This window comes from Cebus imitator, unplaced genomic scaffold (genome assembly GCF_001604975.1).
Source record: "Cebus imitator isolate Cc_AM_T3 unplaced genomic scaffold, Cebus_imitator-1.0 Scaffold205, whole genome shotgun sequence".
In the NCBI taxonomy this organism is placed as follows: Eukaryota; Metazoa; Chordata; class Mammalia; order Primates; family Cebidae; genus Cebus; species Cebus imitator.
In genome coordinates this window covers 3,020,498-3,034,470 of record NW_016107520.1, presented here as the reverse complement: position 1 = coordinate 3,034,470, position 13,973 = coordinate 3,020,498, and the positions used below count along the sequence as shown (strand labels likewise).

Below are 13,973 nucleotides of genomic sequence, written 5' to 3'. Positions count from 1 at the left end.
GAAGGAATATTGATTATATATCTGCTATATGTTAGGTGATTTTACACTTAATATTCTTCACAGCAGCCTTGCAATATAGATATACTCAATTGCTTTATTTAGAAGGAAATGTAGGCTTGTAGAGTGTGATAAAGCTAATAACTACTAGAACCAGCTTTGAACTATCCATGCTCTCATTTTGCCTTGCTGCCTCTGGAAAAATAAACCTCCAAGAGATACTGTTTTATCCTCATTTAAAAAAATTATATTTCCAACTTTGTTGTGGAAAATTTGAAAATACATACAGGTATGAAGAATAAAAAAGCCAATTGTGGTTCCACCACACAGACATAACTGCTATGAACATTTTGGACAGATATATATGGATATCGATAACTATATCTTTATGTGGATCACATTTGAAGTACAGTTTTATATCTTTTTCCTTTTAGCATATTTTTAATATCTCCCCATATCTGTCTAAAAAGAAAACATGACTTTTAATGTCTCTGAAGTATTTTAGTGTATGGTATACTATAATTTATGGAATATTTACATTTTTTTTTCTATCCCCTCTCATTTTTAGCTAAGGAGGAATAGGCCAAATTAAATTAAAACAAAGCAAAAACTTTCTTTGGCCTGAAAGAAAGGGAACCCGAGGTAATAAAATTTTATTTTGATTTTAGAAAGTCTATGTTTATGGGTAAATTATCCCATCTTGTGAATTCCTGGAAGCCATTTTTTCCATTTGCTTTTTTAAAAAATTAGATAATAACACAACATAGTAGTGGGTTTAATGAGTGGTCATCTGTGGAATCTGATGGATAAAATGCAGGATAATTGGAGTTTATTTCACCAAGGCTGGAGTTTTGAGCCAGCTACAAAGATGATGGGCTTGTGAAGGCCAAATTCTTTAATTCTTGGAAATCATTTCCTTTTGTGTCTGCAAAGTAAGCGGCCTCTTGGTGGCTTTCTACTTTAATCCCTTTTCTTGCAGAGCCTCCTTGGCCATCCACAGGCTGAACCTAGCTCTGGCATACTTTGAAAAGGCAATTGGCGATGTGATTGCTGCCAAGAGTGATAGGACATCAGATCTGATCAGCCTGTACGAGGAAACTGCTCAGATCGAGCAGCTGAGGAAGAACCACAACCAGGCTATCCAGTACTTGCAGCAGGTTGGTGGGTTGGCCGGAGCCCAGGCTAGATCGCCTTGTTTGGCCCCAGGCCTGGTTCTCAGGGGCAGGGAAGCATGGGCTTCTCAGAAGAACAAGGGGTATAATTGATTCTATTTTAACCCTCACTTTCCTCCGGATCCACCTAAGAGACCTTGATCAAACTTTAAATGACCAGGGCAGAGAACACTGACTCAGGTGGGTGAAAGTGCTGTGTCATTTGATATGCAGACAGCGCTTCCCCATCCCAGGTACCCATTATCATCTCTGTTGGTGCCAGGAAAAGAAGCAAAGTGTGAATCTCCTCCAAGGAAAAAAGACAGAGGGGCAGCCAAATTTTAATCTTCAGCAAAAACAAAGGACCTTTTAAATGAAAATCATGGTATTGTAGGGTAATGCTGTCATGTATACTTTAAACCAGTCTAGTTGATTATATTTCCAAACCTAAGGTTAAACTAGCAAAAGGGTGTTTCACTTGGAGGTAACTAACTAGGCAAATGCCCAGGGGAAAACAAAATAAAACATAGGAAGGAATGTTGAGTCTACCATATGGTAACAGTTTAGGGTACTTTTATGTATCATGTACTTGAAGCTGCTAAATTCACCTTTTCTCTCTTCCAAAGGAGAATGCTGCCCGTGGCTTCAAGTATCTCCCACAGTGACAAACCCATCAAAATACTGGATATCCTGTATCATAGAAAAGGTGCAATGCAATCTAATAGTATACATGAAAACACATTCTGAAGAAAAGGCATTGCAAACAATCTGACAATCCACGATTATAAACATCACACAGTGGAGAGATGTCAGAGAATGCTACTCTGAAGGCAGGGAGTCCACTGCTTACAGAGAAAGCCAGTCTGGTTTTTGTGTTCCAGACTTTCTTAAAGCAGTGGTCAGATCAGAATGAATAAAACAATGAATATCAGTGTTTCCCAAAAGATAAGAGCTAAAATTCATGGAATGCTTTTTCTAAGTGCCCTAGAGGATATATTGATTCATTTAATCTGTACAATAGCTCTATAAAGTAGATACCATTATTGTTTTATCTCATTTTAAGGATGACCCCAGAAGCACAAAGAGTTATAACTAACTCAGCTGACATTGTATAGCTAACAAATAGTAAAGCAGGGATTTGAACTCCAAATTTGACTCTACAGCTTGTACTTACAACAACTCTGCTCTGTGTCTTGGCTCCAAAGTCTTCTGTGATAATCCCTTCAGCTCTTTGAAACACCTCACAGTATTTGGCCTGTGAAATATTAAGCACATGTGTTTTTTTTTTGTTGCTGGTAGATGTGGACTCGAATGTTTCTTTCTCTTTTCTAAGTGTTACTCCTTTCATTTTAGCACAAATAATATAAAATATAACACTTTTTTAGTGCTTACTATATGCTGGGTGGTTTTCTAACCACTTTACATATATTAATTTATTTAATGTTTACAACAACTTTTTGTAGCAAATACGATTCTCATTAACCGTGATTTACATTTCCAAGACTGGCTTCAAGACTGGAGTTCAGTCCAGTGAGACTGAGCTAAGGTTATGACTTTATTTTGGTATGAAATCTTATAAAAATAATACTAGCTAACATTTATTGAGGACTTACCATGTGATGGGTACCATGCCCTGTGGTTTGCATATGCCATCTCACTTAATCTTTCCCAAACCCTAATCAGTGGCAATTATATATTCCTTCTACAAATGAAAGTGAAATTACTTGCTCAAGACAGAGCTAGGAAGTGGCAGAGCTGGGACTCAAGCTCACTTCTCATCTGAATCTACAATGAACACTGTCATTTGGTTACTTACCTTGTCATGACTTTCTTTATTCCAGGCTCATTCTATCTGTGTTTCTTTGTTCACTGAAGTCAGCCCCAAAACTGCAGAAACGAGTGTGTTACTGGCCAAAGCTTATGCCATGTCTGGAGAGGCCCAGCACAGGGGTAGGTAAAAGAGCCTTGAAGTTATCATTTTTCAGTCACATGAGGAAAGTACATTGGCATATAGTCTGAGATTCTAATCAGCTATTTATTCCTGTAATGGAAAGATTAAGTTGGTCACAGTCTCATACAAAATAAATTACACATTAATTTAGACCTGATACTATATCCTCACATTTGTTGGAATGTCAGAAACAAATAAATCATCTGATTTCTATATCCTTTATTTATTTTGAATCTCAAAAGATTCGCCTTCCTAACTAGTAGAATTCACACACTATGAATGTGGCCTGTGCAGTATTAGCTGATGAAGAAATTCAGTGATAAATGGCTCCCTGTCCCCTCCTCCACTTTCAGTCTCCTTGACTCTTTTACTCTGGCTTACAAGAGAGAATGTTTGTTAGAAGAATTTTCTTGACCCATGTTCAATAGTTAGATACTACGGGTTCCAGAGAAAACCAACTGATTATGCTTCAACAATAGTTCTTTGTCTGGCAAGGTCATCTTTTTGAAAGTGGGTGGCTTTGGGAGAGACACAAATGAACCAGCAAGGGAGGACAATGTATCATTCTCTGCTGGCTTGATCAGATTAATGGACACTGATGGATTCAATGGCCTGTCAGGAGGAATTTAGGCTCCATGAAGAATGTAACTTGATCATTTAAAAAAATGCCTATTTTCTCTGCTTATAAATGTAACCTTTTTGTGTATGTTATTTTCCAGTTAGAGAGGATAGAATTATAGAGAAAGCTTTGCATCCTACTTTTTTCAATGCTTGTATTCCCCATGTCATTAAATAAACATTTTTTTTTTCAATTTGCAGAAGTTTTGATCTTTTAATTACTTTCTTAAACATAAATATCCATTGAAGACTTCCTGATTCTTTGTTTTTCAGCTAATCATTTTTCTCCTTTTAAGATTTCCTCGTCTATATTCACAGTATATATCTCCATGTATACTTGAGCTTTTTAAAAGTAGTTTTGTGGTCATAAGAAATTTAATCTGTGAATATATACAAATTTTAGCTTTTTTAAAAAAAAGTTTATGTTTATAGAGTTGAGAGATTTCAAGGTAACCTTATTCTTTTCTTATATACTAATTTTTAATTTTAAAAATAAAGAGTTTTTTATTACCTCATTCACTAAATTAAATTCCAGATGGATTAACATTTTATGCATCAAAACTAAAAATGTAAATTAACTAGAAGAAAATATAGTACTGGAATAAAAATGCTAAAATATTTTTAAAAATTGGAGGAAAGAACTTTTCTAGGCACACAAAGACATACCATAAAAGAATAGTTTGATAGATTTAATTACAAAAATGTCTAACCTTTTTATTTGTCACAAAGTACCATAATTAAAATTAAAAACAATGTAGTCAAGATGAACAGATAACCTGGATAGACCCATAACTATTTCTTTTTAATGAATTTGTAGTTAATCTTTTAAGAAAGAAATCTCCAGGCCCAGATGATTTCACCAGGGAATTCTATTTAACATCTAAAGAAGGAATAATACCAATTCTGCATAATCTCTCTCAGAAAATAGAAGAGGAGAACACTTTCTAATTTTATGGGGCCAGCATGACCTGATATCAAAACTCTGCAAAAACATTACAAGAAAAAAAAAAGACAGCTACAGATCAAGACCTTTCATGTACATAGTTTAAAAAAGCAACAAAATATATAGCAATGTATAAATAACACCATGGTCAAATGATGTCCAGCGTGTTTAGGGTGGTGTGGTCACAGACAGCAATCAAGTGAAGTTTTTTTTGAGGATGTTACACCGGTTTAATATTCAAATCTCAGTCAGTGTACCTCTACCATATTAACAGTCCAGTCATAGAAAGCACATGATTTTGTCAGTGGTTGCAGAAAAAGCATCTGACAGTATTTAGCATCCATTCATGATGGAAGGGAACTTCGTTAATCTGATAAAAGGCATATACAAAAACCCTACAACAATTTCATGCTTAGTGGTGGCTATTTTACCCCATAAGATCAAGAACAAGGTAAGGATGTTCACTCTCACTACTCCTATTCAGCATAGTACTAGAAGAAGTCCAGCAAATGCAAGAAAGCAAGAAAAATATGATGGTCCCTATTTGCTGTCAAAATGATTGTCTCTGAAGAAAATGCCAAATAATCTACAAAAATCCTAGTACTAATATGTTTAAGTTTAACCAGACCACAGGATACAAGATCAATGCACAAAACTTAAATTGTATTCCTACATAGTAGCAATGAACAACTGGAAACAAAAATTTAAAAAAATATCACAGTAGCCCCATCCCTGCACATGAAATATTTAGGTATAAATTTATCAAAATATGTACAGTATTTGTGTGCTGAAAACTACAAAACTAAATTAAAGATTACCTAAATAAATAGACATGCTATGTATGGATTAGAAGACAATATAGTAAAGATATCAGTCTTCCAAGATTGATCTGTGGATTTAACATAATTACAGTCAAAATCCCAACAGAAGCATTTGTAAAAATAGACAATATAACTCTAAAATTTGTATGGAAAAGCAAAGAAATTGGGATAGCTAAAATGGTTTTGGGAAAGCATACAGTTGGAGGAATCATAATACCTGATTTTAAGATTTACTATGAAGCACTAATCAAGAGAATGTGATATATTGTGAAAGGACAGACACAGAGATCAGAGTCATCAGAAAACAATGGAGTACAGAAATAGACCCGTATAATTACGACCAATTAATTTTTGATAAATGTGCAAAAGTAATTCAGTATGGAAAGGATAGTCTTTATAAGAAATGATATTGGAATAACTGGATACCACATGCCAAAAAAAAAAAATTGGACTCTTACTCATGCCATACACAAACATTAATAATGGATCATCGGCCTAAATGTAAGAGCTAACATTTACATTTACATAGAAAAAAATAGGTTTTAAAAAATTATCAAGCCCTGGATAAAAAATAAATACAGAGGCCAAGGTGAGAAGATCACTTGAAGCCAGGAATTTACACCAGCTTGGGCAACATAGTGAGAGCCCGTCTCTACAAAGGAAAAAAAAAAAAAATAGCTGAGTGTGGTAGAAGGTACCTAGAGTCCTAGCTACTCAGGAGGCTGAGATGGGAGGATTGCTTGAGCCACGGGTTTGAGTCTGCAATGAGCTATGAGTGTGCCACTGCACTATAACCTGGACAACACAGTAAGACCCTGTCTCTAAAAATAATAAATAAGGCCAAAATTCATATGGAAAAAGTTTCAATCATACTAGTAATTAAAAAGTAAAAGCAAAGTTACTCTTTTTGTCTACCAAATTGTCAAAATTTAAAATATGATAACATCAGAATTGATAAGAACATTTGATAAAAACTCTGGAGAGCAATTTGGCAGGATGTCACACATCTTAAAATGATATGTATCTTTAAAAATGCAAGATTAAAATTTCACTCAACCTATGTGAACATTTTTAAAATTTAAAAATATATAGCAGTTGGCAAATTATGAGTAAATGGGTCTGTTTATTCATAAGTAGTAACAGTGAGTGTAAATTGATATGAAATTTGGAGACTAAATTGATAATGTCTAGTAAATTTTTTTTTTTAATATAAAGTCGGGGTTTCACCATATTGGTCAGGCTGGTCTTTGAACTCCCAACCTCAGGTGATCCGCCTGCCTTGGACTCTGAAGTGCTTGGATTATAGGCATGAGCCACCACGCCTGGCCATGTCTAGTAAAATTTAAAAGGAAACATGAATAAAGATGCTCACTGTATCACTGTTTGTAATTGTAAAAAATAACCTAAATATGTAACGAAAAGTAAAAGGAAAATTTGATGTATTCATATGTAGTGAATACTATGTGGAATTTTGTAGTTGTTAAAAGGACTGGACTAGATCTGTAGATATCAAGGTTAATTTTTAAAAAGTATTAAGGAAAAACTAAGTGGCATTTTTAGGACACAAAAAATAATACTATTGTTTATAGTTACATTGGGTAAACATTAAACTACAAAGTAAGATTTCATCAAAATGTAAAAATGTAAAGAGAGACTATGGCATTGTGAAGAGGTCTGTGAATCATATTCACACATACGTACAGTCACACAAACTGAATCAAATGGTCGTAAACAACTATTTGATAGTGCTGGAAGCAGATAAAGAGAATAAATTGAAAAGCATTTATTTTGAAAAAACCGCTAGAGCTTTGAGTAAAGAGAAAATCGGTGGCCCTCCTGACTAGGGCTGCTTCCATCCACTGCCCCAGGTCAATCCATGAGAATTGCAATTTTATTGGCATGGGATACACAAGAGAACTGGCAGCTTTGCTGGCATTGGAGAAAGACTTAATTTGATGAAAGGAATAAAATCCCACAGGTTTATCAGATAAAGGGGGCAAACTCTGAAGGAAATACAAAGAGGAAAGCCTGTATGTTGACTCTAGCCTGAAGTTGCTATTCTGGTTGGTGTGAGTGGCATCAGAAATTTTAACGGGGAGACCACAAAAGGGCTAAATGAGGTCTCCACACATCCCTGGATATCCACAAAACTACATACATGTGCAGGGGGATATTTGAGAGCCTAATAAAGAGTCACAACCAAAGAAGACAAAATTTGCAAGAGTTTGGAATATATTTTCGCCTACATACAGATCAACTGACAGGATGGGCAACATATAGCCTGAAGGTAGTTAAGTATAATTTCTGCCCAAATCAGTGGGTCAACATATGCAGACATAGGAGTGAACCCCAGGAATGCAGATTAAAAATAATAAGCACTAAAATCTGAGCAAAAACTTCTGGTTTCTGGTCTGGTATATAAGGAGTTTGGAAGTCATCACTGCATCCAAACAACAAGTAAAAAGCAAAATGAAAAATTAACTCCTCTTAGATCTGTCATAGAGAACTGAGGTCACACAGCAAACCAGTGCCCCACAAATTGGAGAGACAGCAAATAAAGGAATCACAGTGTACCAAAGTAGAAATCTGTCTCCACAGGAACCAGTACCATAGACATGCCTTAAAGAAATGTTAAAAGCAATTCTTCAGAGAGAAGGAAAATGGTATAGAAACTCATATATACATAAGGAAAGGAAGCACACTAGAGAATAAATGTGATCATAAAATAAAAAACTCATTTTTTCTATTCTTTTTTTTTGAGACAGTCTCCCTCTGTTGCCCAGGCTGGAATGCAGTGCGTGATCTCAGTTCACTGCAATCTCCACCTCCCTGGTTCAAGCAATTCCCCTGCCTCAGCCTCCTGAGTAGCTGAGATTACAGGTACACACCACCATGATTGGCTAATTTTTTTTTTTTTTTTGTATTTTTAGTAGAGATGAGGTTTCACTATGTTGGCCTGACTGGTCTCAAACTCATGACCTCAGGCAATCCACCCACCATAGCCTCCCAAAGTACTGTGATTACAGGTGTGAGCCACCTCGCCCAGCCATCCTATTCTTAATCTAACAAATAACAGTTTGTTCAAAATCATAGCAACAGTGTATTCAATTATGTATTTTCATGTAAATGAATGTCAACCATGATTAGGAGCAGAAGGTGAGGATTAGGATTATTTTGTATTCTAAGGTACTATATGGTGTTATTTGTAAGTGAACTTGGAATAGTTGTGTATTGAAAACTCCAGGGCAATCACTAAAAAGAGTAAAAAAAAAAAAAAAAAGTAACTGACATGCTAAAAAGAGGAACTGAAATATGAAATGCTCTATTTAACCACAAAAGGAGCTGGGTGCAGTGACTTGTGCCTGTAACTCTAGCTACTCAGGAGGCAGAGGTGGGAGGACTGCTTGGGCTCAGGAGTTCAAGGCTGCAGTGAGTTATGATCACACCATTGCACTCCAGTGTAGGAGAAGAATGAAATCTTGTCTATTAAAAAAAGAAAAAATTTAAAAAGTAAAACCACAAAAGGCAGAAAATGAGTGAAAGACAAAAATAGGAACAAAGAAAAAGGACAATAAATAGAAAAGCAACAATGCAGTAAATGTTAATCCACCTATATTAACAATAATTTTAAACATCAGTGGTCTAAATCAATTTAAAGAAAGATTTCAGAGCAGATCAAAAAACAAGGCCCAACTATATGTTATCTACCATAAATCCACTTTAAATGTAAAGACACACATAGCTTAAAAGGAAATGGATGGAGACAGATATATTACACTAACATTAATCAGAAGAATGAAAGAGTACCTATATTAGTTTCAGCCAAAGCAAACTTATTGCAAGGAAAGTTATCAGGTATAAAGAAGGGCATTACATAATGATAAAGGGGTCAGTTCTCCAAGAAGGCATACAATCCTTAATGTGTATGTGCCTAACAAAAGTTTCAACATATTTGAGGCAAAAACTGATGGAACTGTGAGAAGAAATAGATGAATTCACTATAATAGTTGTACTCGTTAACACCCCTTGTATTAGGGTTCTCTAGAAGGACAGAATTAATAGGATATATAGATATAGATATAGATATAGATATAGATATAGATATAGATATAGATATAGATAAAGCGGAGTTTATTAACGAGTACTAACCTCACGTGATCACAAAGTCTCACAATAGGCAGTCTGCAAGCAGAGGAGCAAGGAAGCCAGTCTGAGTCCCAAAGTTAAAGAACTTGAAGTCTGATGTTCTAGGGCAGGAAGATGTAGGCTGGGAGGCTAAGCCAGTCTAGTCTTTTCACATTCTGCCTGCTTTTATCCTAGCCATGGTGGCAGCTGATTAGATTGTACCCACTCAGATTAAGGGTGGGGCTGCCTTTCCCAGCCCACTGACTCTATTGTTAATCTCCTTTGGGAACACCCTCACAGACACAACCAAGATCAATACTTTGCATCCTTCAATCCAATCAAGACACTCAATATTAACCATCACACCTTTGTATCAGAAATGGACAGATACATAGGCAGAAAATCAGTAAGGACATAAAAGAACTCAACTTCACCATCAATTAACTTGATATAATTGACATGTATTGACTACTCCATCCAAACAATAGCATAATGCACATTCATCTCAAGCTCACATGGAACATTCACCATGAAGACCACATTCTGGGTCATAGAACAAACCCTGACAAATTTAAAAGAATAGAAAATACACAATGTCTGCTCTCAGACAACAATGGAATTAAACTACAAATCAGCAACAGAAAGATACCTGGAAAAATCCCAAAATAATTGGAGATTAAACTACACATATCTAAATGTGTGGGTTAAAGAAGAAATCTCAAGAGAAACTTTAAAATATTTTGAATTAACATTTTTTGAAAATGAAAACAATGTAAAAATTTGTGGGATGCAGCAAAAGTAGTACTTAGAGGGATATTTATAGCATTAAATCTGTATATTAGAAAAAGATCTAAAATCAGTAATCTAAATTTCTACCTTAGGAAGCTAGAAAAAGAAGAGCAAATTAATTCCAAAGTAAGAAGAAAAGAAATAATAAAAATTATAGTAGATATCAGTGAAATTGAAAACAGGAAGTCAATGAAGAAAACAAAACCAAAAGTCGATTCTTTGAATAGATCAATGAAATTGATAAACCTAAGGAAAAAAGGCAGGACACAAATTTCTATTATGTGAAATGAAACGGGTGACATCACTATAGATTCAATGGACATATGAAAAGGACAATAAAGGAATATTATGAAAAACTCTAGGCTCACAAATTCAATAACCTAGATGAAATAGGTCAATCTCTCATGAAAGACACAATTTGCCAAAACTCACATAAGAAAAACTAAACCATTTGAATAGACCTATTTCTTTTAAAGAAATTGAATCAATAATTAATAACAATCTCCTGTGGTTTCACTAGTGAATACTACAAAACATATAACAATTTCTTGACAATCTCTTCCAAAAGATAGAAGCAGAATAACTATTTTTAACTCAATCTATGAAGCCAACATTATCCTAATTCCAAAATTAGACAAAGACTTTACAAGAAAACTACAGATCAATATCTCTCATGAACATAGAAGCAAAAATCCTTAACAAAACATTAGCAAGTTGAATCCATCAATATATAAAAAGAATTATACACCACAGCCAATTGAAATTGATCCCAGATATGCAACGCCAGTCCAGCATTTGAAAATCAATCAATGCATCACACCAACAGGCTAAAGAAGAAAAATCACATGATCATATCAATAGATGCAGAAAGAGCATTTGGGTGAATCTAACACTGATTTATGATAAAAACTCTCAGCAAACTGGGAATATAGGGGGATTTCCTCAACCTGATAAGTCACATCTACAAAAAACCTGCAGCTAACACCATCCTTCTTCTTCTTCTTTTTTTTTTTTTTTTGAGATGGAGTCTCGCTCTGTCCCCAGGCTGGAGTGCAGTGGCACCATCTTGGCTCACTGTAACCTCTGCCTCCTAGATTCAAGTGATTCTCCTGCCTCAGCCCCCTGAGTAGCTGGGATTACAGGCACCTGCCACTGTGCCTGGCTAATTTTTGTATTTTTAGTAGAGATGGGGTTTTACCATGTTGACCAGGCTGATCTCAAACTCCTGACCTCAGGTGATCCTCCCACCTCGGCCTCCCAAAGTGCTGGGATTGCAGGTGTGAGCCACTGTGCCTGGCCAACACCATAATTCTTAATGATGAAAAACTAGAAGCTTTCCTATTAAGACTAGGAACAAGGCAGTTTCCGCTCACTGTTCCTTTTCACCATCATCACCATCATAATGGAAGACCTAGCTAGTGCAATAAGATAAGAAAAGGAAATAAAAACTATACTATAGGCCGGGTGCAGTGGCTGATGCCCGAAATCCCAGCACTTTGAGAGGCCAAGACAGGTAGATCACGAGGTCAGAAGATCAACCATTCTGGCCAACATGGTGAAAACCCATATCTACCAAAAATACAAAAATTAGCCAAGTGTGGTGGTGTGCACCTGCAGTCCCAGCTACTTAGGAGGCTGAGGCAGGAGAATCACTTGAACCTTGAACCTGGGAGGCGGAGGTGGCAGTGAGCCAAGATCATGCCGCTGCACTCCAGCCTGGGGAAAGAGTGAGACTCTGTCTCAAAAAATAAAACAACAACAACAAAAATATACTATAATATTTGTGAAGGAAGAAATAGAACTTTTTATTTGCAGATGACATTATTGTCTGATTAGAAAATTTGAAAGAATCAATGAAAAAACTGGAATTAATAAGTGATTTTAGAAAAGATTCAGGATACTAATATTCAGAAGTCAATACTTTCCTATATACCAGCAATGAAATAAGTAAAATTTAAAATTTCAAAAAATACCATTTACATTAGCACTCCAAGAAATGAAATAATTAGGTATAAATCTAGCAAAATATTTATGAAATATATGTGAGAAAAACTACAAGACTCTGATACAAGAAATCAAAGAACTAGCCAGGTATTGTGTTGTGTTCCTGTAGTCCTAGCTACTGGGAGGCTGAGGTAGGAAGTTGCTTGAGCCCAGAAGTTTGAGACCAGCCTGGGCAACATAGTGAAACCTCATCTTAAAAAAAAAAAAAAAAGAAAAGAGAAATCAAAGAATTAAAATAAACTAAGATCTCTTCATTTAATATCTATTCCATGTTCATGAATAAAAAGATTCAATAGTCAAGATGTCAGTTCTTCCAACTTGATTTATAGATTCAACTCAATTCCAATAATCTCAGCAAGTTATTTTTTGGATATTGGCAAACTGATTCTGAAGATCACGTGGAGAGGCCAGAATAACCAACAACAGTGAAGGAGAACAAAGTTGGAGGACTGACACTACCCAACTTCAAGACTTACTTTAAAAAAGCCACAGAAATCAAGACAGTATAGATAAGAAATCATCTTACCCTAGTCAGAGCGGCTATTAAGAAAAAGACAAAAAATAAATAATAGATGTTGGTGAGGTTGCAGAGAAAAGGGAACTCTCATACAGTGTTGGTGGGAATGGAAATTAGTTTAACCTCCAAATTAGTTTAACCTCCATGGAAAACAATACGGAGATTTCTCAAAGTACTAAAAATAGAACTACCATTTGATCCAGGAATCCCACTATTAGGCATCTACCCAAAGAAAAGAAATGTATATATCAAAAAGATACCTGCACTTGTATGTTTATCATGGCACTATTCACAATAGCAAAGATATAGAATCAATCTAAGTATTCATCAATGGATGATTGGATAAAGAAAATTTGGTATATATACGCAATAGAATACTATTCAGTCATAAAAAGGAATGAAATCATGCCTTTTACAGCAAAATGGATAGAACTGAAAGTCATTATCTTAAGTGAAGCAAGCCAGACACAGAAAGTCAAGTATCAAGGTTCTCACCCATAAATGGGTGCTAAAAAATGTGTGCACATGGACTTAGTGCAGTGATAGATAATGGAGACTCATAAGGGTGTGATGGGGGATGGACGATGAGAAATTAATGGGTGCAATGTACGTTATTTGAGTGATGGATACCCTAAAAGCTGAACACAATTGCACTTGTATTCTGTAAGTTTACACACAAAGAAAATATGGTATTGGCAAAATTTTCCCATTGTTTCTATGTATTTTATAGATTGATATAACATAAACATGTATTATGTTTGGAAAGACACTGCATTAAAATTAAACTTTCAAGCAATAACAAGTATATATTTAAAGTACTTATAAAATCACAACTTGGCCAGGCTTGGTGGCTCATGCCTGTAATCCCAGCACTTTGGGAGGCTGAGGCGGGCGGATCACATGAGGTCAGGAGTTTGAGACCAGCCTGACCAACATGAAGAAACCCCATCTCTACTAAAAATACCAAATTATCTAGGCGTGGTGGTGCATGTCTGTAGTCCCAGCTACTCAGGAGGCTGAGGCAGGAGAATTGCATGAACCTGGGAGGCAGAGGTTG

The 13,973-nt window shown here is 35.6% G+C and overlaps 1 protein-coding gene across 1 annotated transcript in view; it reads left to right on the top strand.

Annotated features, from left to right (window-relative positions):
- The window catches only part of TTC23L (tetratricopeptide repeat domain 23 like), a 73,373-nt gene that overhangs the window by 31,681 nt on the left and 27,719 nt on the right, over positions 1–13,973 (top strand). The window contains exons 7-8 of the mRNA XM_017548288.2: positions 977–1,154; positions 2,990–3,098. Of these exons, the coding sequence (XP_017403777.1) occupies positions 977–1,154; positions 2,990–3,098 (287 nt within the window). The remainder of the gene's footprint in view (positions 1–976; positions 1,155–2,989; positions 3,099–13,973) is intronic.